General features: G+C 46.0%; 1 protein-coding gene across 7 annotated transcripts in view; it reads left to right on the top strand.

Annotated features, from left to right (window-relative positions):
* The first annotated feature begins 3039 nt into the window (after window positions 1-3039).
* BCL11A (BCL11 transcription factor A) overlaps window positions 3040-20902 on the top strand; it is a 97102-nt gene continuing 79239 nt past the window's right edge. For 6 of the 7 annotated variants that reach the window (XM_055089193.1, XM_055089194.1, XM_024133538.2 and 3 more), the window contains exons 1-2: window positions 3071-3467; window positions 10375-10704. In XM_055089193.1, coding sequence (XP_054945168.1) covers window positions 3413-3467; window positions 10375-10704 — 385 coding nt within the window. In that variant the 5' untranslated portion in view covers window positions 3071-3412. Of the gene's footprint in view, window positions 3468-10374; window positions 10705-20902 lie in introns of all 7 variants that reach the window. The other variant, XM_024133539.2, reaches the window with a different exon arrangement.

The raw sequence follows: 20902 nt of genomic DNA, 5'->3' as shown, positions 1-20902 counted from the left end.
GGGCACCCAGGGAAAGCAGCTGCAAAACTGGGTTTTAAATGTTATGTTTTAACATGTGGTTTCGGAAGGAACCCCCTGGAATCTGAAACAAGTGCAGTAACATAGCAGACCCACTTGTAACTAAGTGCCTAATTTGCTATGATTTTTTTTAAAAAAGAAAATCAATAAAATGTTGCCAGTTATTTATTGGAAATAACCACAGATAGCGGCCCTGATAGGGTGCCGGTTTTAGAGAGCACACAATTGTGTAATGAATTGTAATTCAGAAGACTGTTAAATGTGAACCACAGAACCTTTCAGAGGTAATAAAGTCATTACTTTTTACACTACAGCCAACCCTGAAAAGCTTTACACACACCATTATATATAAATCATACATATATATTTCCACAACACACATTCACCCATTTATATACCTTTTCTATATATGGACTTTTATGGATGGATGGGAAAAATATTTAAATTTGAAAAGCTCGGTTCCGAATGAATCTGACTGACTCACTATTGTTACCTGAAGGGGCTTTTATTTTATTTATTTATTTTTCAAAGGGCTCCAGTTGTACTTTTTTCTTCCTTCTCCTCACCTTCCCTCCAACCATTCTCCTCCACGTCCCGCTCCCCCCACCCCTCCCCTGCAATAACATTCTTTTGGTCGCTCCAAGGCTAGTTGAACAAGACAAAAAAATAAGACAGTAGTGGAAAAGAGATGCTGACCTGCTCTGAAGAACTCGTGAAAAAGGGGAAATGGTGTAACGCACACGCTACAGAGCTTTACTGCAAGTGAATCTTCCTGCTTCTTAAACAGGTTTTTAGTTTTTCCCTCCTTAAACTGGAGGAAAACAATAACAACAAACCATATTTACACAAACCCAGTCCAGCCCACATCTCTCCTAATGTTGAGCATTAAAACCTCCTTTTCTTCCTTAGAGGGGCCCGAAGCTTCGCCGAGCTAGGCAAACCAGTTATTTTCTAATGGGTTTGAAACTTTATGAAGGCAACATATGAATAAACAGCCGCTGGCCGGCGCGGCTCGGAGATGGGTGCGCGCATGCAAGCCCGGGGCCCTCGCTTAAAACAATAAAGCCCCGCGCCGGGTAGGTGAATTTACGAAAACGACGTCCCTTAGACTGAGGAGGGGGAAGAGAAGACACAAGGGGTTGTGGAGCCGCTTGGAGGAGAGCGAAGGAAGGCTCCTCGCTCTGCAGTCACACACTCACACACGTCCACCTGCAGATCGGAGTGTCGCGGGCCGCGGCTCTCCGCCTCCGCCCTGCACCCTCCGCGCCTCCCTTGGACCTGAGTCCATTTTCCTCTCCCCCCGTGCCCTTCCGGATCTGGAATCGCAGCGCGGTCTCGGCGTCGGCGTCGGCTGAGGCTACAGGGTGGCGCAGGCAGGCGGGGAGGCTGGGAGGCGGGAGACGCCGGGGGACTTTGCGGGCACGTTTCTGAATAAACTTTCCAATCGCAGGGGGTGCTGTTGCTGTACATTTTACGTAAAACTGAAAGTATCCCACGCCAGAGTGAAGCCCGCTTTTTGACAGCAGTAGCGCGCGCGCGCGCGCATTAAAGAGACAGGGGTTTATTTCCAACAGGTCTTCCCTAATTTCCTGGGAACGTCTGCAGAAAGGCCAGAGGGGGGCTGCGGGCTCCGGGGTGTGCGGCTCCGCCCGGGGCGCCCGGGGAGCGTGGCGCTGACCCGGGGCTGTCACCCCATCACTGTGGCTTCCCCGCGGCGCCCGCGAGCCAGTCGCTCTTTCTTCATTCCCCATTTTCTTTCCCCGGGTAACAGCACTGGACTACTTGTGCTCTGCCCGTAAGAAACACTTTCTTGCCATTCCTCGGTGCTTTTGCAGTAGCTCTGGAGTGGGAGGGGGTGTGTCTTTCCTTGGGACCTGGCTTGGGGACCTCCCGCGGCCCCGGGAGCAAGTTCCCAGGGACTGGGACTCCCGGGACTGCCCGGGCTTTGTCCTCTGGCCGGCAGCAGCTCCGTGGAGGTGGACGCCTCGGCGCCTCCCTCGCCCTGGGTCCGGGCACTCCACTCCCGGGGCTGGAACCTGCCCCGAGTCCGGCTCCCTGTTTTTTATTCCTCGGCCTTTCTCTCCCTTTCCGCGACCGTTGAGAACCTCGACTCCCTGGTCCCAGTTGCATTCAGACCCTATCGTTTGTCGGGACGTTCAGATCCCTGGCCCCCCTGCTTGGCCTGGGGGGCGCCCTCCCGGCCCTTCGGCCCTGGCCTGCACCGCTTCCCTCGCCCTTGCCCCCTCTCTCCAGGCCGCCCGGGCTCCCGGAGGCCCCGGCGCTGCCCTTCCGGACCCGCAACCCTCCAAACTTGAGCTGGACTCTGCTTCGCCGCGCGCTCCTTCCCGCCTCCCCTTGCCTGCCGCGTAGCTGTAAGTTGGAGGCTCAGCTCTCAACTTCGGGTGATTTTTCTTTGCCATTCTCTCCTCGGGCAAAGTTTCCCGAGCGCAGCCGCGGCCTCAGGGCTTTTGCTTCGGCCCCCGGCGTCCGCACGCGGGGTGCGAGCGCGGCGGCGGCGGCGGAGAGGGGAAGTGGGTGTGCGCACGCAGGAGGGTGTCCGGGAGCAACTCTACCTGGCTTCCCTCCGCCCGCGCTTCCCCGGCCCCTGCAGCCTCCCCGTACACTCTGTCTTTTTTTGTTTTGTTTTGTTTTTTAAATTTTAAATAATCTTTCATTTTAGGGTCCGCATGCGGGGGGGGGGAGCAGGGCGCACGTCTTGCTCCCCACCCCCTCCGCCCCCGCCACCCCTTTCTTCTCTCCCGGCCACGCCGCTGCCTCGGCGCTTGCTGCGGCCACTGGTGAGCCCGCGGCCTCAGCGCCCCCTCCCCTCGGCCCGCCCCTCCCACGGGGGCCGCGTCTGGCGTCTGCGGAGCCCCCCGCCCCGCACCTCCCCCGCCCCGCACTGGCCATTGGCTTGTCCTGGTCTCTTTTTCATGTCCAGCCCCTGATGTGTGTCCATTGGTGTGAGCTTCCCTTTCCCTCCTCCCCTTCTCTCCTGCTCGCCCTGCCCATGTTTTGTGTGTCTCTGTCCATCCAGACTCCTGACGTTCAAGTTCGCAGGGACGTCACGTCCGCACTTGAACTTGCAGCTCAGGGGGGCTTTTGCCATTTTTTTCATCTCTCTCTCTTTCTCTCTCTCTCCCCCTCTATCTCTCCTCTCTCTCTCTCTCTTTTTTTTTTTTGCTTAAAAAAAAAAAGCCATGACGGCTCTCCCACAATTCATCTTCCCTGCGCCATCTTTGTATTATTTCTAATTTATTTTGGATGTCAAAAGGCACTGATGAAGATATTTTCTCTGGAGTCTCCTTCTTTCTAACCCGGCTCTCCCGATGTGAACCGAGCCGTCGTCCGCCCGCCGCCGCCGCCGCCGCCGCCGCCCGCCCCGCAGTCCACCATGTCTCGCCGCAAGCAAGGCAAACCCCAGCACTTAAGCAAACGGGAATTCTCGCGTAAGTAACCCAATAATAGTAATAATAATTATTAATAATCACAAGAGCGCGCAGGACGAGAAGCAAGAGAGAGGGGGAGAGAGGGGTGTGTGCATGCATTTAAAATTTTTTTCACGAGAAAAAACCTCCGAGCGTCGGGATAAAAGAGATTAAAGGGAGAGGGGGGAAAAAACCCCCAATCTCATCCCATCCCGAACCATAGCCGTATGTACACTTTTGGGATAGCACGAACCTTTTAATTTTATTTAATTTTACAACAATTTGACTGCTCCTCTTTCCTGCTTTCCTCTGCTTTATTTCGCTTTTCGAAAAGGAATGCAATGATTTCCCCTCCAGTTTTGCAAAATAATGGACAATGCTGTGGATGCTAACAACTCTCGTGCAAACCTAAGGGAGGGAACTGGAGGGGAAAGGGGGGTTGCTTCCACTCACCGTAGGAAGAAAAACGGGGGTGGGGGTGGGGAGCCCAAGTCTGAAAAAAAAAATTCCCAGGGAGAAAAGAGGTGAGACTGGCCCTCGGACATCAGCGCGCTCACGGTCAAGTGTGCACCGGGAGGAAAGTAGTCATCTCCACAATAGTGAGAAAGTGGGATTGTGGGAGGGGGGCCCCCGGCGCTCTGGAGTCTCCCGAGTCTGGAGAGGGGCCGCGGCGGCAGGGAGAGCTTGGGCAACCGGGAAGGACGGGAGCGGCGGCCGGCGCTGCCGCCTTTTGTTCCGGCCCGAGGTGGGTGTTTGTCCCGCTGCCTTTTGTGCCGGCTCCTCGCGCTTGCCCTCCCGCGCCGCCGCCGCCGCCGCCGAAGGGCAGGAGCAAGGGACGGGGGCGAGCGGGAGAGGGAGGGAGGGCGCTCTGGCCGCTGTCGCCCGGGTTGCCGCTGCCCGCCCCTCCCGGCCGAACCTCAGTGGCGGCGAGAAAACGTGAAAAATAAAATAAAATAAATAAAACGGCAAAATTTCTTGCCCCAAAACAGAAGCCTAACGCTCCGCCGGCCGTTTTCTGCCACGCTCTCCTCTTTGACTCCCCCATCGCCCCCCTCCCCGCAAAAATCTCACAATCTCTAATAGAGAGGATAAAATACAATTATCCCCTTCACCAAAACCTCTTTAGTTGCAAACTTAGAGCGCCGGCGGCACAGAGAGGGAGTGAGGAACTCCCTCCTCTTACTATTTTTTGGAAGATTTTCAAAAAAAGTGGAAGTGGATTTTGATTGGGAAAAATCTCGTGTCTGAATGTTTACAAGCACCGCGTGTGCGGGAGCCTCCTGCCAACAAACAGACAGAGGACCGAGCGCGGCGCGGCAGCCCGGGAGCGGGCGGCGGCTGCGGCCGGGCCTCGCTGGGGCCTCGCCGGGCCTCGCCGCGCCCCCGCCCCGCCCGGGATCGCCCACCCGGCGCCCGCCGCCCGCCCGCTGGCACAGCGGCAGGCCGTGCAGCGACTCAGCGCCAGCCGGGTCGAGGGTCCTCTCTGACCCCCCAGCATAATGCCCAGACCTCCTCCCTGCCAACCCTACTGCGAAATCGGCTGGGGAGAAACTCGGCTTTGCAAAGCATTTTTATTTTGCAGAGCAGCCGTAAAAGCGAGTTCTGTCCGCCCCCTACCCCCGACGCCTCTAGCCCCCAGCTCCGGGCGGCGGAGAGGTCACCACGTGCTTTCCCTGACCCCCTCCCACTGGGACAGGCCACCAGCCCCCAGCTCCTGAGCGCGGCCAAGCCAGGTGGGGGTGGGTAGTAGGTGGTACGGGAGTAGTATGTTCGAGTATGCTTTTGGGGAGTGTTCGACCCTGGGACTCCACGCACCCCTCCCTTGAGTTCTTGTCCTCTACCACGGGCCAGTGTCGGTCAGGGGGCCCTTGTGAGTCTATATTGGGGGTGGGGGGGTGGGTAAGTGGGTTGCTGTCTCCTGGCTAACAGAATGCGCCTGGAAAGGCAGGCGGTGGGCACTTAGGAAAGTTTGGCTGCAAGGGAAAGAAAGGAATGAGAGGGCCCACCTCCTTCCCCCTCCTCACTCATGACCCTTATTTTAATTTTTGCTGCAATTTTAAAGGACCACCCTATACCCAGTAATGTATTTTTTAAAGGGGTGTGTGTGTTTGAGGGGGTTGCGCAGAGGGAATTGAATTTTTCACTGGGCCCTGGAACTTGTCACACACTTCGAAAGCTCCCCCGCCCGGGCACGTTGCGGGGCCCTCCCTCTCCCCACCCCCGCGCATCCCTCCCTCGCCGCTCTCCCCCGCCCCCCACTCCCCCGGCCGCGCCGGATGCGGAGCAGACGCGGCGCGCGGCGGTGTGAAGTTACAGCCCGGCCAGGTACCGGCGGGAAGGAAGGGCAGCGTTCGCAGCACTCGGGAAAGCTGGGCCCTTCTTCGGAAGGATGCATTGGGGGCTCAAAGGACGGACCGAGGCGTGCAGTCCGGGCTGCTCCCCCGTCCCCCACCCACCCTGGGCCCATCCGGAGATATTCCAGGCTGGGTGGGTTATCCCCCTCTCGCCGTGTCTCAGGGCGGGCTTTGCGTTGAGGAACCAGTTTGCAGGGCGTGCGGTGGTCGCTCCTTTCTAATTTTCTGGGTGCGCAGGGGGGAACGGGAGCCATTCCGCTCTTCAGGACCCCCTTCCCCTCCCCGCCCCCATCCTCCGCTTCTTGGGCTGGCTGAGCCATTCGGTCGCTAGGAGGCAGAACAAGATCAAGAAAGCTCAGCGAACTTGAACCTGTACCAGAGCCTCCCCCACCCCCGCTCTGCATTTCTGGTCAGGGAGGGAAGAGCTTTGCGAGGGTGGGGGTGGGGGAAACGGACGGTTAGGCAGAATTCCCTTTCTCCCCCCTCCCTCCCATCACCCCTTATGTCTTTGTTCTTCATTCTGACTTTAAAAATGCTTCTTGCCAGGGCTGCGGAGAAGCGCGCGGCCGACACCCCCGGGCTCCGGGAGTGGAGCGGGGTGCAGTTTTTCGTTCTCTTTCGGGCGGGCATTTTTGGTAGGGAGGAAAGGGGAATGCGCGCTCTCCGGCTTCGGGGCAAGGCCAAAGGGCGGGATCCGGCAAGTTTGCACTTAGTCTCCAGGTTCACTTCTTCCACCCCCTCACCCCCATGCAAAGCACGGACCGAGGCGGCCACAGCGGGCTTGCAGGGCTGCTCTGCAGCCCGAACCCCCCGGCTCCTCCGCCTCCTGCAGCTCTCGCCTTGAAGCCCGAAATCACAACAATAGTAATAGTTATCATCATAATGATGCGGGCAAGCGGCGTCATTAATAATGAATAACCGCAGCCGCCGCCGCCGCGCTGCGCACACCGGTGCCGGGAATTGCGGGAGAAACGCATTTGCAGAGATCCCTCAAAGTAAAAAGTGTGAGCCTCTGGACACAGAATGAATTTCAGGACCCGCGCTTTTGGTGTGTGCGTTGATACCGAGACAGCACCAGGTTAACCTGCCGAGTTTTCAAGCCTCACTTCCCAGTTCTCCAGCTGGCAGTCCTGGGGAACCGTCGTCACCCCGCGGCCAGGCAGGACCGCCGTGGAGGCAGCAGTCGGGTCCCCAGGCTGCCCGCCGCCTCCCGCCCAGGGTTTCCGGCCCCACGGCCCCGCGGCAGCCGCTGCACGTGTTCCCAGCGAGCGCGGCCGGAGCCTGCGGCCAGCACGCTGCTCGCTTTGTGCCTCAGAGTCCCGGAGCCCAACTTCACTTTCCGCACTGCCCACCCCCGCCGGGCCCCCTGCCCCCGGCCTGTCGCCCCTGCCTTCGCTTTTGTTTCTTTGCTTTTTCTCTCTGCATTTCAGCCTCGGTTTGCTTCCTTACCCTGTTAAGACAATCAAAGGGAAGGACTTGGAAAGCAAACTTGAAGGCAGAGCTCTCTTTCCCCCTCCCCCTCCCCAGCAGCCCTCCTTTCGCTAGCTCCTTCCTCCTTCCCCACATTTCTTCTAAGGCTTTTTTTTTTTTTTTTTTTTTTTAAATTTATTCCTTTGCAACTGCTGAGAGAGGAAGATCTCAGTCAGCCGCTGGGGCATTGAGACAGTTTCAGTCAGTCTTGCTGTTTGAACGCAGAAGCATTTTATTTTCAATTTCTTTTTCCCCTTGTAGAGAATTCGCGGCTAATTATTATGATTATTTGCCCACTCCTTTCCACTTCAATCCTGGACTCCCCGCTTTGTAGCCAGAGCTTAGGCCGGAGCTTAGAAACGGTGGTTGTGTGGGAGTGAAGGAGGATGGAATTGAATTGAGGGAGGGGGTAAAATGGCTGAGGTTAGGAATGTTTTTAGGGAAAGGGGAATTTGCATTAAAATACAGAGAAATTATCAGAGCCCAGAAAGGAAATGTTGATTGCCACTGAGAAAAGATGTCAATGCAAATCAGTAGACTACAGCAAGAGAATTGTATTTTCATATTTTCTTTGTGCCCCACTTCGTCTGATTTTTAATAATGTAGTTGCAATGATAAAACATTTTGGTATTTCTCTGAACATCACTAGCCAAATGCTTAGCAGGGAGCCTGATGTTAACTGTATTTCATACATTAGGATATAATTCTTGTTAATTAGCAATAATTTATGTTAAGAGCATAGAAAATGTTGAGGTTATAGGTTTTATATCTGTACATTTGATCATCTTGTTATTTTCAAGAACTTTGCCTCCTATAAAATTAATTAGGTGAAATGTGGAGGTGTAATCAGCAACCTCTGAATTACCACTTCATTTCCTGGTTTTGATTGTAAATCAGTTCAGTCACTACATTTAGAAGACTTTAACCAAGTCTGTTTTGTACCACATTACCTTTAACTGTTTGATAACTAGGGGAAATGTCTCCTTTTGCTCTCAAATAATATTTCCATTTTCAGAAATGTGTCAGGGCTTGGGAATAAAAAACAAATCTTAACGGTGGAGTTTAAAAACATGTTTTTATGCAAAGGTTCTATGTACTACTAACTTTAATAAAATGAAGTATTTTTCCTGAGTCTTTCTTCAATCTGTAAACCTCAGAACTTGTAGTTAATGCTGAACAACAACAACAAAAGCTACATTTGTTAATGTGTACTTAAAATTCTTAATTCACATAGGAGGGATCTTGGAGAATGACTTCCTTATTCAGTTCCTCACTTGGTCACAATGAAAGCAAATAGGAGAAAAATAACATAGAAGCACAATGCAGAAGCTTTCTGTTTGTCTCCTTTTATTTGAAAAGTATGCATGTGTATTTATCTTTTGGTCAGTATGTTGGGCAAAGAAATAAAAGTGCTTACTTTGCTGTCTTTATTAGTAGGAATATAACCTTCATATTCCTGTGGTGACCTTATGTTAAATTAGGAGGAGTACCAGAGGCTAGAAATTATGACATGTCCTACTTGAGCACAGGTGCAGCTAGGCAGGGCTCTCTCAATATTATTTCACCCAGCACATCTGGGAGTTACTCCAGATCTTCCCCCTCAATATTCAGTCTGGATAGGGTTGAAATAAATTTAACCTGAGTTCACTGGATTTTTGCACTTTATCAAAATCTGTTCCAATATTCTACACTCAAATTAAAATCTATTTTTTGATTCTCTGTGGCTTTAAGTTCATTAAATGTGAAATTGGCAGCTTGCTAAAGAAGGTCAGACTGATTAACTGTTTAAGACTTGTACATTTTCTACTTCAGTTTTATTAACTGGCAGCATCCTGGATATGTTTCGTATTTTGTAATTTTGTGTGTGTGTGATAGAGTAAGCATAAGGTTTCAGGAGCAGAGACTTACCAACTCTCTTTTCCCCTTTGGAAGTTTAAAAAATGATAGAAGCTGTTCAAATAGATGCTGGAGTATTTTGGTGCACGGTTAAAAAAAAATGGAAACAGGAATGAAAGACATATCTACCTTGTTATACCATCCGCTGGTGATTATGTGTGCAGAAATAGTCCCATAATGAAGCGTTCTGGAGCTCATTCAGAAAATTAGACAACTTTGACAACATTAGGCAAAGTATTTCAAGTCTAAAGAAAGGACTTCTCAGCCTTGATCTGAAATGTGGCGTTTGCTTGACCATTCTGATTTTTACGTGATGGGGGCCACCAACTGCAAACATGTTTAGAATATTTTAGACATTCCTTTCTTCAGAATGAAAAAATGACTAATTGGCTTATTTTCTTAAGTACTCGAAAGTATCCCATTTAGCTAATGTGTCTGAGAAGAATTGCCAGTGAATTTGGTATTTCTTTGATTTTGTGGCACTGCTGAGAGTGAGATCAGAAAGGTTTTTGGCAGTGTGAATTATGCTGCGTTATGATTATTATTTAGATTTGTTTCGCAGGTGAATGCAGTCTTTTTCTTATTACGGCAGTGTAAATGTGGCACGTTTTCTGTGTGATGTAGTAGCTTTCTAATTTATGAAGCCATGTCTCTGTATATTTAGAGTATATATGTTCACACACAAAGGGTGTGTGTATGTGTGTGTGTTTATTCACCTCTCCTTTTATTCTTGGGCACAATAGACAACTTACTCTATACGAAAAAGAGACAAATTTGGTTTCAATCCATGTTTTTACCAGTTTTTTGGGGGGTAGTTATTATTTAAGCTTACTTTATGTTTCTGCATTAACTATTTATTTAACAGTCACATTCTTTCTAAACTTACAAACCAGACACATTTGGTGTGTGTGTGTGTGTGTGTGTGTGTGTGTGTGTATGTATGTATGTGTGTTTTCTCTGGAAGTATGCAAGTCAGGCAGTTTTCTTTAAATATATTATGATTTGCCTCATTGATAAATTTGCTTTCTTGTTGACAGTTTCCACATCCGTGTGCATTTTAGATGCTCACATTTTTTGGGGCATTAAATGGAGGAGGCTAGAAACCCTTTACATAATGTGCTGGGATGGGATGGGGTTGAGAATGTATTTCCCCGTATTCTCTCCTTTCTGGCACTCTAATAATTGTGCTTTTGTTTCTTCAACCACAGCCGAACCTCTTGAAGCCATTCTTACAGATGATGAACCAGACCACGGCCCTTTGGGAGCTCCAGAAGGGGACCATGACCTCCTCACGTGTGGGCAGTGCCAGATGAACTTCCCATTGGGGGACATTCTTATTTTTATCGAGCACAAACGGAAACAATGCAATGGCAGCCTCTGCTTAGAAAAAGCTGTGGATAAGCCACCTTCCCCTTCACCAATCGAGATGAAAAAAGCATCCAATCCCGTGGAGGTTGGCATCCAGGTCACGCCAGAGGATGACGATTGTTTATCAACGTCATCTAGAGGAATTTGCCCCAAACAGGAACACATAGCAGGTAAATGAGAAGCAAGGAGAAAAGCTGTTTGCATGTTTTCTTTTCATTTTCAGAGGCGCTGTAGCCAAGCACTAAGGAGTGGTGAAGTGCTTTCTGTATTTCTCCATGTGACTGTCCATGACAGCCCTGTAATGTTAAAATAATCATTCCTATTGCTTATGTCCAGAACACACAAAAATAAATATTTTCCACTTCACCGAGTCAGATGTAGGCAGAATAGGTTACACACACCTGATACCCTCTCTCTGGATCTGCTGATTCTGAATTTCTTTCCTTTTCTCTCCCCTTCTCATTTTTAAGTGTTGAACCTTACTACACCTAGCCCAGTTTCCAAGGTCCATTTCCAGCCTTGGTGACAAGTCAGAGGCAAAGTGGCTGTATAGGCCTTTGTAGTTCGGCCAGTGACCTGTTTGAGTCAGAATACCTGATCAGACCTCCCTGGGGGTGCAGTTTGTTCTCGATGCTTCCATGAAGTTGGGTGGGCTGGAAGGGCATTTTGGAGGGGCTGGAAAGAGTTAACTGAGTTTCAGGGCTAGCCTTGGATCCATATTGGCTGTCAGCCCGTATGGGGCTGTAATTAAACACAGCCCCGTGGTGGGATGACACCGTGACCTTGACTTTAAGATGCCATTTTCGACTGGCCAGGCCAGAGTAGAGAGGGCAGTTGCTGAAGCACACAGACATGCTTACTCGAAAAGTTTAAGGGCATGTTGGAAATTTCAAAAGGTTGGTTTGACAGGAACGGCTGCTCCCTGCAGCCTGCCTCCTCAGCTAAATGATAAATGCTTCTCTGTGCTCTCTCTTGTCTCTGATGTGGTTTTGACAGATGTATCTTGATTTTGTTTGTGGTTTACACAACCACATGTCACCCTTACAAATGTCCAGTCCAGACTTCCACTGTTTCTGCTATAACATAATGTAAAAATTCTCTTGGAAAAATACATACACACATTGAACAGCTCTGCTTCCTTTGGTTAATTTTAGCAGAAAGGTAGCTAGGGGTGTGGGTTTCTCAACAGCTCAAGGGAAAAGGAATTAATGGCTAACAGAGGGACTTAAATCCCTACTCTAAGTGATAAACAACAACACTATATAGCGACCCTTAAAACATTTTTAAAAATGAGACAGCGGCGATTTAATGTACAAGATGAAGTGACTGCAGATTCTGTGGTAACAAAACCGGCATGCCTGTCGGTTGGTCACTCCCCTCTATTTTCCCTGCTGCTGCCCCCAAAAGGCAGAGGGTTTGTTCAGTTTTAGGAAGGGTAGTGCATAGAATCAATTGATTCATTGGAACTTGTCCCTTCAACCTAGTTTGACCACAGCGTTGAACTGCAGTGGGTCAGTAGTCCAGAGGGGATTAAATGTCGTATTATTTCTCCTCCCCCGCTCTGGAATTTGATCATTAAAATCAAACGTGGCATTTTTTTCTTTTTCTTTTTTTTCTTTTTTAATGCTGCCTGCAACAACACTCAGATACTTTTCCTTTAGTGAAATGAGAAATCTGCTGCCAGGGAAGCTGCATTCACAAAATATTTTTCTCGAATCCATGTAGCTTATATGACATGCAGGTTAAGATTTTATCCACACCTCCCTGCCCCCCAGCAGGATATGGCAATGACCATTTCCATGTGCTGTCTTGTGACTGGAAGGAAAATGAACAGAAGTGTAAGGCATGATTAATGAAGCAAGAGCAAGCGGAAGGGGATTTGTCGTCTTAGGAGATCCAAAGCCTTTCTAAATCACCAAATATGGAGTAACACTTGCGTGATGTAACATCGTATTTACATATCGAGCTGCTCGTTTAAAAGACAAAACACAGTGTCTGTCAAGCAAGAATTAAAACCACACTTCTTACTGAGGTCCCAAATAGGTTATTCAGTCTCAGATTAACCAGCTTGAAAATTCTGTGCCTCTGTACTTAGAGGAGAAATCTAAAAGCTGGGGGGAAGGCTCTATAGTGTAAGGCTTTTCACTGTCACAGTTGTAAATCTACGTAGGGAAGAAGGAGAGATATTTTCCTTAACTCTCTGGTTGTCATAAAGGTTCTTTTTTTTTAAGGACTAGTGCAGTAAGAGAGCTCAAAGAAGCCCCCCAGAAAGCACATTTAAAATATGTTTTATAGGGCTAATGCTAAGTAATAACACTGAGATGAAGAGCTACCTAAGCTATCTGAGATATTCAATGGGTGCACCAGTGCTGTGACCCAGGTGAGGTAAACCTTTCATTCACGAATAATTACAAAGTCTTGATTCCTTTCATTGTGTTTAATCACCTGTTCCCACCCTGGAATTGGCTGAACATAAATAGCGTGGTCACATCGCAAAGCGAGATGTCAGTAACTAGAGTCATGACTTTTCATAATTCACGGTAATGAATTAAGAGTTTCCCATGGTGAAATTAACATTTGCCATCGCACATAAATTAAGATGCCCTGGCCCTTAGGTGCCTCTGAAGCGAAGTTCTGGAAGACGGCTGTGTATTCCCAGCCTATCTCTCTAGAGCACGTCTTCACAACTCCAAGTCTGCTTTTCTTTTTACTGTGAGGAAGGAAACAATAAGAGTAATCATTTAGTAGATATTTGAATTGTGTCACAAAAAGAAAGGAGAAGCAATGCTCTGTATTAGGAAAGAGATATATTGATGAGTCTCTAGAAGAATATGTTTGGCAACCATATAAAAGGTAGTTATTTAAATGCATTGTGTAGGAAAGGCCTTATTAAAGGGATGTAAGTTGGATGTGAACTTACTGTGTGCTCTGTGCTGTTTTATAGGCAGGAAGCTGGAATCAAACAGTGACAGATCTTCTTCCTGAGATAAATAAAGCTTAGAATTTGGGGCTTTCACATAGGAGATTGACTGTTCTTTAAAACTTCAGTAAGATGGTGTGGGTTTTGGCTGTACATAGGCCTCTCAAAGCCGAGTAGTTTTTAGAAAGGATGATTTTTACCTGGTCGAATACACACGTATATGTTGATCAGGTTTTTTTTTTTTTCCATTTTATTCAAAATATTGTGTGATTGTGATCCACTGAGACCACTGAAGTAGTACTAATTTAACTGGAAATGGGCAGGTTATATTGTGCAGGGCCCAGTTCATCAATGTTATGTGTCAAATATCCACCATCAGATATCAGCAGCCTTTGACTGTCAGTCAGGGCTTTTAATTAGGGTTTTGTTTTGTTTTCTAGACTCATATTTTATGAGGGGGAAGTATTCATTGAAGATTAGTGACTGTGGAGCTGCTGTTCACTTATAGAAAAGGCCAAAAAATATTATCCCACAGTGTCAGCTTTGAGGTTTTGGCTATTGCACATAGAAATCTTTAAATTAGGGTAGGGCTGTCATAAAGTTAGCTTTTTGAGAGAATGGGAGAAAATATGATTAGTCCTGTAAAGTGTAGTGAAGTCTCTTGCTATTGATATGTAACATTTTTTCTCCTTAAAATCATGAACATAGACATAGATACCAGGGCATTTAAAAATTATTTGCCTAGACAATACACCTCATACCCAGATAATAATATGTAAGACAGAAGCTCTGTGAGAGGAGAAATACTAATTCAATCCAGAAATATATAAGCATGTTACGTAAAGGTAAATCAAGTATAGCATACTCATGCTTTTCAGAATTTAGAAACTCAACTTGCCTTTTCTTTTTGTACCCATTTGAATTCTTTCTTATCTCAGACTGAACTGGAAGATGTACTTTATGGTATAATTGTAAATGAGACTATAAATTATAGTATCCTATTATAACCTCTTATTTTTCATTTCTCTTTATTTGTGTGATTCTGAATAAAAACCACTGACTTCTGAAGTGAATTTTTAGCATGGCAGCTAAAACAAACAAACAAAAAAACAAAACCCCAGTTTACTGGTGAATATTTTATTTAACCTTCACATCCAGAGACTAAAGAATATTGTTTCCTAATAAATACCTAGGATTTTCATTGGGAGCCTGTGTTTGTGGGACCATTACCCAAAGGCTCATGTTCATGAGACTGGGAGTCCTATATACAAGATGTATTTGTAAATAAGACAGAGAAAGGTTGTGAACTGGCAGCTTGGATGTTTTGTCAAAGTACAATGTGAGAGAAACTCTTTCTAAGACAAATTGTAAATAGAACTGTCACAGCGATTGCATGATTGAGCCGCAGAAGTGTCTTACAATTGTTGGCATTGTCAGAGGACTTTTGAAAGCTTAATTAAACACAGTGGCCCGCATGGCTGCTAAATTTACTTCGGCAAGCCAAAAAGAAAAAAAAATCTACAATGTGGAAGATCCCAAAGATCCCAAAGTTCTTCCAGCGTTACCCTTTCCGTGACACAGAAAAGATGCATTGTGCATTTTCCTAGTTGTCTTTTATAAATAGATTTGAAAATAGGGCCACGTGATATGAAGATCATCCTGTGTGTGATGTGGAGATTGTGTTAGTTTTTCTGTCTCCTGCTGTTACAGACAGTTAATGTAAAAATGGCCTTCTATTGGAAACACAAATATGTATTCACTACAAGAACAGGAGCAGAGGGGGAAAGTTTCCCTCCCATTCTCTGTGTTTATTCTATGAAAGCTTAAAAAACAGTGCTGTAATTTCTCAAATCCCCCAATTCCTCGTTGTACCGCAAGTTGTGCCTTTTACTTTTAAAGGATCTGAAATCTGTTTTGCATACCTTTCTCCTGGTGAATGTGGCATTTAATTGTGGAGCTGCCCGTGGGCTGGAAGATGCAAGTGAGCATAGACACGTGCAGGCAGCGTCAGGACAGCAAACTTTAAGCTCAGGGAAGAGGTGAATTGGATGCATATTAATGGCATATTTTAGAATCCTGGAAAATCGTTATTGTCACACTGCAGCCTTAGTGCAGTTTGGCTAATGTTGGGGGGTGGGTACTAAATTGAAGTATATAACAAACGTGCAAATGCTAGGGAAGCATTTTTCAGAATTTTGTGATTTCTTAGTGAAAGTATTTCAAAAAGGAGACTAGGTGAATGGTGGCCTTGTACACTAGTCAGTGAAAAAAAGAAGAAAGTTCGGCTTTCGTTTGGGGGGAAAATATGAAATTTAACTGAAGTAGCACAGCTAGGGAGATGCACCGAGATTGCGTCACTTGATGTTAATTTAATCTACTCTGGTTGCTCTGTTCACACCCTTATTGCACAAAGAAATCATTTGACAAAATTTACCCGAAGCCCAAGTCTGTTTTTACATACAGTAGTACCAGCTTTGTGCAATAAAAGTCACTTAGCATCAAACTGGACCCAGCCTGGCACCTTGCCACTTTTTTAGCAAGAGATTTAATCACCAAGGATCTTTAGTACCTTTCTGCTTGTTCAGATTTCATTTGGGTCATGGTTATGTCAGCAGTGTTGTTATTACAAGGATTTAAAAAAAAGATTTAAACTTAGGGCCCATTTTTAACACGATCTCAAATCGAACAGGTTTTAATTTTATGTGTCAATTTAGAGGATATTAATAAAGTTCATAAAATATATTCAGACTATATAATTTAATGGATAATGACTAGTATTTTTATTTGTAATACCAATAGAAAATTGGCATCGTATCCCTCCCTCCTCTGTTCTGTCCTCCTACCCAGGTAAATAAACATCCTTAAACTACTTCTCCCCTTTACTTCCAGGGGTTAGAGCTCTGGCCAATATCAGTAAATTTACCTTTGTAATTTGCCATGTAGTTTTTACAACAATGACCTAATTAATTTGAGCACGGACCATATTATTGCTAGTAGAGTCATTTTCTGTCACAAACTTAATTTCTAGGAAATGTAACCTGACGAACAAGAATCCTTGAGCTCTCCACATGTGCTCCTAAAGACCAAAGGCATATTTAAAATAATAATAAAAAAAATGCCAGCATTGTTAAAGCTAGTATGCTTGATGCCAAACTCAATTTGAAGCCAGTAAACATCAGACTGTATTATTTCTAATCAGTTTTAGAATGTAACGTATTCCATATTGGGTTCACTGGAATTTGTCTCTCTGCTTTTTACTGGCCAGCTGCACTCCCTATGCATTTTTAAAACATTTCAGCAAAGGCTTTTGCTGTTCTTAGCAGGGTTAGTAACTTAGGGTCTATTTCTGAGCTCATTCGTCATTCTGCGATGGCATTGAGTTGGGTTGGCAAGGGAAGAATTTGAGGCATGGGGGGTGGTGAGGTCACTTCTGACCCCAGCAGGGACTAGGTGAGCTTCATTTGCCTTTACAATAGGCGCACAGCTCCTGCACCTTGGAAGATCTCTCAGGTGCCGCTCAGATGGGCGCATGTAAATGCCCTGTCAGATGCGGAGCTGGAATATTAATGCTTCTTCCACCAGCGCACCATAATAAAGCTGTACACAGCCAGCTTAGTATGCAGCTAGTCTGGGGAATTGTGTAAACTTAGATAGCCCAGTGTGAAAGACAGCGATGAAAAAATGCTGGATATGCCACAGTTTCCATTCTTGTTCTCCTTTGATCTATAGCAAAATGAAAACATCATCCTTTCCTCCTCTTGGAGTTGTCTCCCCGACTCTGCCACCTCCCAATCCCCCACCCGAATTTTTTTGCATGTTCTGGTATGGAGAAATGCGACATAATTTGTTTCATATGGTTAATTACAGGCATTTGAATATTTAAAATTTTAAATAGCCACAGTTCCAGGTTTTCCTGTTAAAAGTATGTGATTTGAACAAAGGGAGTACAGTGTAAATATTTGTGGTGATTTGCAACACCCCTCTTTCCCCATTAAACACACACACGCACACGCGTACACACAGACATTCAGTTTAAATCTAGCGCTGACTTAAAGGACTTCTGTACCTTCATTTGTACTTTTTTTTTTTTTTTAACCAACTCTCATCTGGAACTCCATTAAAATATTTTACCATTTTTTTGAGTCCACTGTTGCTTGAGGTTTTAAAGAGGATTTTTATAATGTGTTCATTTAAGAGTATCAACAGCTGTCAGAACCAGTTGTGGTAAATCCACAAAACATACAAAGAAAAATACACACGTTTCCTGAAACAAAACACTCGGAAAAATAAGCTGCCAAGAACTGGCGAATGAGAAGTTTGCAGACAGGGCACCGGAGCGTTTCACCTCTCGGTTCACCCTGGAGACTGATGTGATCGGATCTGATGCAATGCCGCGGGAAGTCTTACCTGCACAGGTTACTGCTCTGAGCTAGCACCCTGCACAGGGGCTAGGCCAGGCCACAGCTTGCTCCCACTCCGCCCTCCTTTTTTCTTTTTGATCTCTTTAGATAGATAAAATACCAAGTTCTTGGTGTGCTAAATAAACAGCAAGTTATACCCACTGAAGGTGAGATGATTAGGTTTAAACTTCCTCTAAAAGAGGTGAGAAGACGCCGTGCACACCCTTTTCCAGATAGGGTTGTCAGCCTGTTATTCAGAATTTAATCGGCCCCGCCAGGGAATTCCCAGTGGGGACCTGGAGCAGGCATGTTGGTGAAGGGGATACCTGGGGACCTGTGGTCACTCACAATGAGTTTCTGTTTGTATCTTTGCTGTTGTTAGCATTGGCAATGAACAATTACACCTACAATTTGATTTTAGTTTTAGATAGAGGTGAGTCCACTGATTAAAAACTACCATTAAAATGAAGAATGGAATTATTGTGAAACCTGCAAAGGTGCTTTCAAAAAGAACACAGGTGCTGTGGTGTCCCCCCTTTCTCCACTTTTCTATTTTATTTTGGAACTTTCTAAAAAACACAGGGAAGCCTTTTGCTAAGCATCAGGGCATTTACATTTATATTCATCAGTTCATCTTCTTGATATGTAATGATGCATAAAAAGCTGCAGAAAAAAAATCACATCTGTCAATTTTTAGGGAAATAAGGTGTAGCTTGGATTCTTACCTTAGCTGGAGCACAGGGTACTACGTGCCACGTCTGCTTTTTAGGTTTTAAATATGGAGTTCCTCTTTGGGTCAAAAAAAAAAAAAAAAATCTGAAGCATTTCCTTTTACCGACTCAGGGGATACCATGATTTCGTGATTTATTTACATTTCGGGGCAGCTTACAATGAGCCATTTACTGCTCATTTTAGCCCCCTCTCCCAAGTCTTTGAATTCATAGTTAAAACAATGCATTAACCAATGTTCAATTTTAAATTTCATGAGTTTCTCTCTCCTACTCCATCCCATTCTAAGATTAAAAAAAATTATTCTTTTACATTTAAAAGTGAACACTGGCTACTGAAGAACGATTTAAAGGCTGAGAAAAATTTTAATAATAAATCGTAACCTTCTCACGTTATGTTTTTGTTATGTTAAGGGGAAAAAATCAATAAGGAAAAATTTAATTCTGATAAAGATACTCTTGGATCTTTGAAAACAACTGCTGTCCTTTTAACTAAAACATTTGAGCAGCTTCAAAGACTATGTATTTCTTCTGATCTTAGAGCTGTGTGACTGGTAGCAAGAAAGAAAAAAAAAATCTTATTCTACATACAAGTGGATTGCTTAACAAGTCTGCACAGACACGTACTTGTTTGTACAATAGAGATAAAAATTCCTGTATAAAAATAATTCAGCTGCTGACAGCAGGCATTGTTGTTGGACCTGTCTTTTGTGCTTGTCCCATCTCCGGGCCCCCTCCTCCACTATCTGCTTGGGGCAGCTTGCTGCCTGCAGACTCCTGACCAGAAGTTAATTGCTATATATTAAATATATAGGTATTGTATCTAAAGAGGAACGTCTCAAGCCTTCCTATATGCATTCCACTCTACTTTCTGATGTGACTGCGGCATTGCCAGCAGGGGGGTGGCAGGCAAATGCTCTAATAGGGAAAATGACTTGAAGGCAGTTAGGGGAAATTTGGCCTTCAAGTCCCATTTGCTCTGCAGTGTAGCATCGGTTTCTAAACTTTTGTTTTTAATCTAATTCTGATTTACTCTGTCACATCCCATATCAACCCTCATTGAACTCTACTCATGTAGAGTAACATTAGTGTCAGATGGAATTGGTCAGGACTGCGGACCTGTGGTTCTTACAGATGGTCGTGAATGTGGGTTCTGTGCAGCTTTGCATCCTATTCTTTCTAACAAACGTTAAAATGTGGCACATTGCTGAGCAGGTCCCATGGGTAAGAGAGTCAAGGAATCGGGGATAGTACCTGCGGTTTTCTCCCGTCCCTCTCCTCCTCTTTCCCACTTCCTTGATATACCTACATTTCGGGTAAGATCAACTCCAGGAAAACATCTGAGGCTGGGGCGGTGGAGAAAGGGGGAGAAGGGTGGCAGAGAGAAGCTACTGGAATATTTTCAGTGGGGGTTCAAACGCAGTCACCAAAGCAGAGAGCCCTTTGGGTCCAGCTTTGGAGCAATAAGCACGGGCACGTGGTCCTTTCAAAGCTGTTATTCTCAGTCTGACTTGTCCACCAGCTGAGAAAGGGTTTACGTATAACCTCCGTGCCTTGACCTGGATTGAGTGTTTGGGATGGCAGTGGGGGAGACGTTCACTGGGAATGCTGTCACTAGAATTTCTTGAATGTCGTGAGGGTAGTAAGGTATGTGTTAGCATTCAAGGTGTGAGTTAGGTTCTTCTCCAGACTGGTAACTGGGAAGCATGAAAATCCAAATTCCCACGATGCTCTCTAACAACTGGGGTTGGCGGGGGTGTGGACACCCTAACTTTCTGAATGTCAGCTGATGCCTGTCTGACCTGTTCCTCTTGGGTTAAATGCTGCCAGTGCAGGAGGGGGGAACCCCCAGGAAGACACATACCCAACGACAAGATTTTCACTCCTCAGAAGTAAACCAGATCTCGTTCCTCTGCTTCATACCCTCTCCTTCCTTGCTCTTTTCTCTTTGGAAGCAGAAACTTCTAAAATGAATGCCACTCCAAGCCGATGAAAAAGCTGTTTTTATACCATAGTGGATGTTTACACAGGAGACTCAACTTGAGGGGAAAAAGGCTTTTTGGGAGGGTGGTGGGACTTGCGTTAATCTGTTTTGTTGGAGGACTGTGCAGTATTGCCTAGGAGCAACTCTGGGCTGTTTTTGATAAATTACCATGTTTAGAGATAGGTTTGGCTCTTAAGGGCTTAGTTTTATGAACAAAGTCCGTAACGATGTTTGCAGCCTCTGTTTGTCTCTTAGCCCCTTGGCTTCACTAGAAGCTCAATGTTTAGTTTAAGCTCAGTCTGGAAGATATAACAATTTTGCATTAAAAAAATGAGG

Source organism: Physeter macrocephalus, chromosome 12 (genome assembly GCF_002837175.3).
Source record: "Physeter macrocephalus isolate SW-GA chromosome 12, ASM283717v5, whole genome shotgun sequence".
Classification (NCBI taxonomy): domain Eukaryota; kingdom Metazoa; phylum Chordata; class Mammalia; order Artiodactyla; family Physeteridae; genus Physeter; species Physeter macrocephalus.
The sequence above is the reverse complement of the archived record's forward strand: the minus strand, read 5'-3'. Positions and strand labels throughout refer to the sequence as shown.